At 32.3% G+C, this 1,346-nt stretch overlaps 1 protein-coding gene across 1 annotated transcript in view; it reads left to right on the top strand.

Annotated features, from left to right (window-relative positions):
* The window catches only part of COL19A1 (collagen, type XIX, alpha 1), a 383,175-nt gene that overhangs the window by 208,377 nt on the left and 173,452 nt on the right, over positions 1 to 1,346 (top strand). The window contains exon 15 of the mRNA XM_012646513.1: positions 370 to 405. Within this exon, the coding sequence (XP_012501967.1) occupies positions 370 to 405 (36 nt within the window). The remainder of the gene's footprint in view (positions 1 to 369; positions 406 to 1,346) is intronic.

Raw genomic sequence — 1,346 nt, 5'->3', positions numbered from 1 at the left:
GCTGATCCTCGTACTAACTTTGTCAGAAAAATTATCTCTCGCTGTGACACCTCCCAGCTGTTCCATTGGCAAGGAACCATATTTGAAAAGATATTCTTTCTAATTTTGTATTAGGAGACAAAAGAACAGAAAATTAGATTATTTTAGCTTTCAAAACAAATCCTGCTGCTGCAAAAAGCATGGGGTGTACAAGGTGATTTTTATTATCATGAGAGATTTTCTTTGCACAGAAACTTTTACCAAGATAAAATTCTATTTTTCTTTCCTCAAGACTTATCTATAAATATTGCTTCTATCCACTCATAAATTTATAAACAATGTACAAACAAGGACTATTGGTAATTGCCACTTTTCTTTAATCTGTTTTAGGGAGATATGGGACCTCCAGGACCACCAGCTTTAACAGTAAGTGTTCTTGAAATCAAAATTCAAAATTGAAGTTTGTCATTCTATTTATTATTCATACTACGTCATGACTAAACCAGAATTTAAATCATAGAGCATTTTAAGAATCGAAAGTGATCTTATAGCATATCTAGCCATACCTCCACATTTTAAAGATGGGGCATCTGCCCACAGCAGTGAAGTACTTGATTAGAGGTCATGCAGGTAGTTACTATAGAAGTCTGGAATCAGCACCCACCCTGAGCAATTCTCTCTATCCTCCATATGGTTCATAATTTAGTCCCTTAAATGTTTGATTACACATTTTTGGTCCAAAATTTTTTTTACTCTACTGTGGTTTGGAATGATTATACACTCTTAACTCACATTTAAAGTAAATGGAAGCAGAGACAGTTCTTCTTACTCCAAAAACTGTAAAAGAAGAAAACAAAATATAATCACCCAATGGATAAAAACAGCCACCTATTTAAACGGATTGTTACATTCCCCCTACCTGGCCAAGACCATTGCTGTTTTCTTGTGTAATTTGCTTTTAAGATTTGTCAATGGTAAAATGGTAACACTTCAGTAACAGATTTATGAGAAATGTTTATAATATGCACATAATGAGAATGTTATCAATTAAATGGTTCTTAATTAAGCATCTAATCATAAGTACATAATGCTTTTATATTTAGATACTATTCACTATTACAGTTTTTCTTCATAGGCCATTAAAGATTCTTATTTAACTTAAAGATTTGGTCTAAAAAAGACTCTAAATAGAAAACAGGATAGTTTTTATTAAAAGATCATTTGTAGCCTGAGGCCTCTTGAATTTTCTGTTGATATTACCTATTGACATAAATTAAGCATTTAAATCATTAGATTTCAAAGGCCTATCCTGTTTATAGAAGGTCAGGGTTAAAGAAGTCTTCTAGATTCCTGGATAGAACTCTTCC

The sequence above is a fragment of the Propithecus coquereli genome, unplaced genomic scaffold (genome assembly GCF_000956105.1).
Source record: "Propithecus coquereli isolate 6110/MARCELLA unplaced genomic scaffold, Pcoq_1.0 Scaffold244, whole genome shotgun sequence".
NCBI classification, from domain to species: Eukaryota; Metazoa; Chordata; class Mammalia; order Primates; family Indriidae; genus Propithecus; species Propithecus coquereli.
The sequence above is the reverse complement of the archived record's forward strand: the minus strand, read 5'-3'. Positions and strand labels throughout refer to the sequence as shown.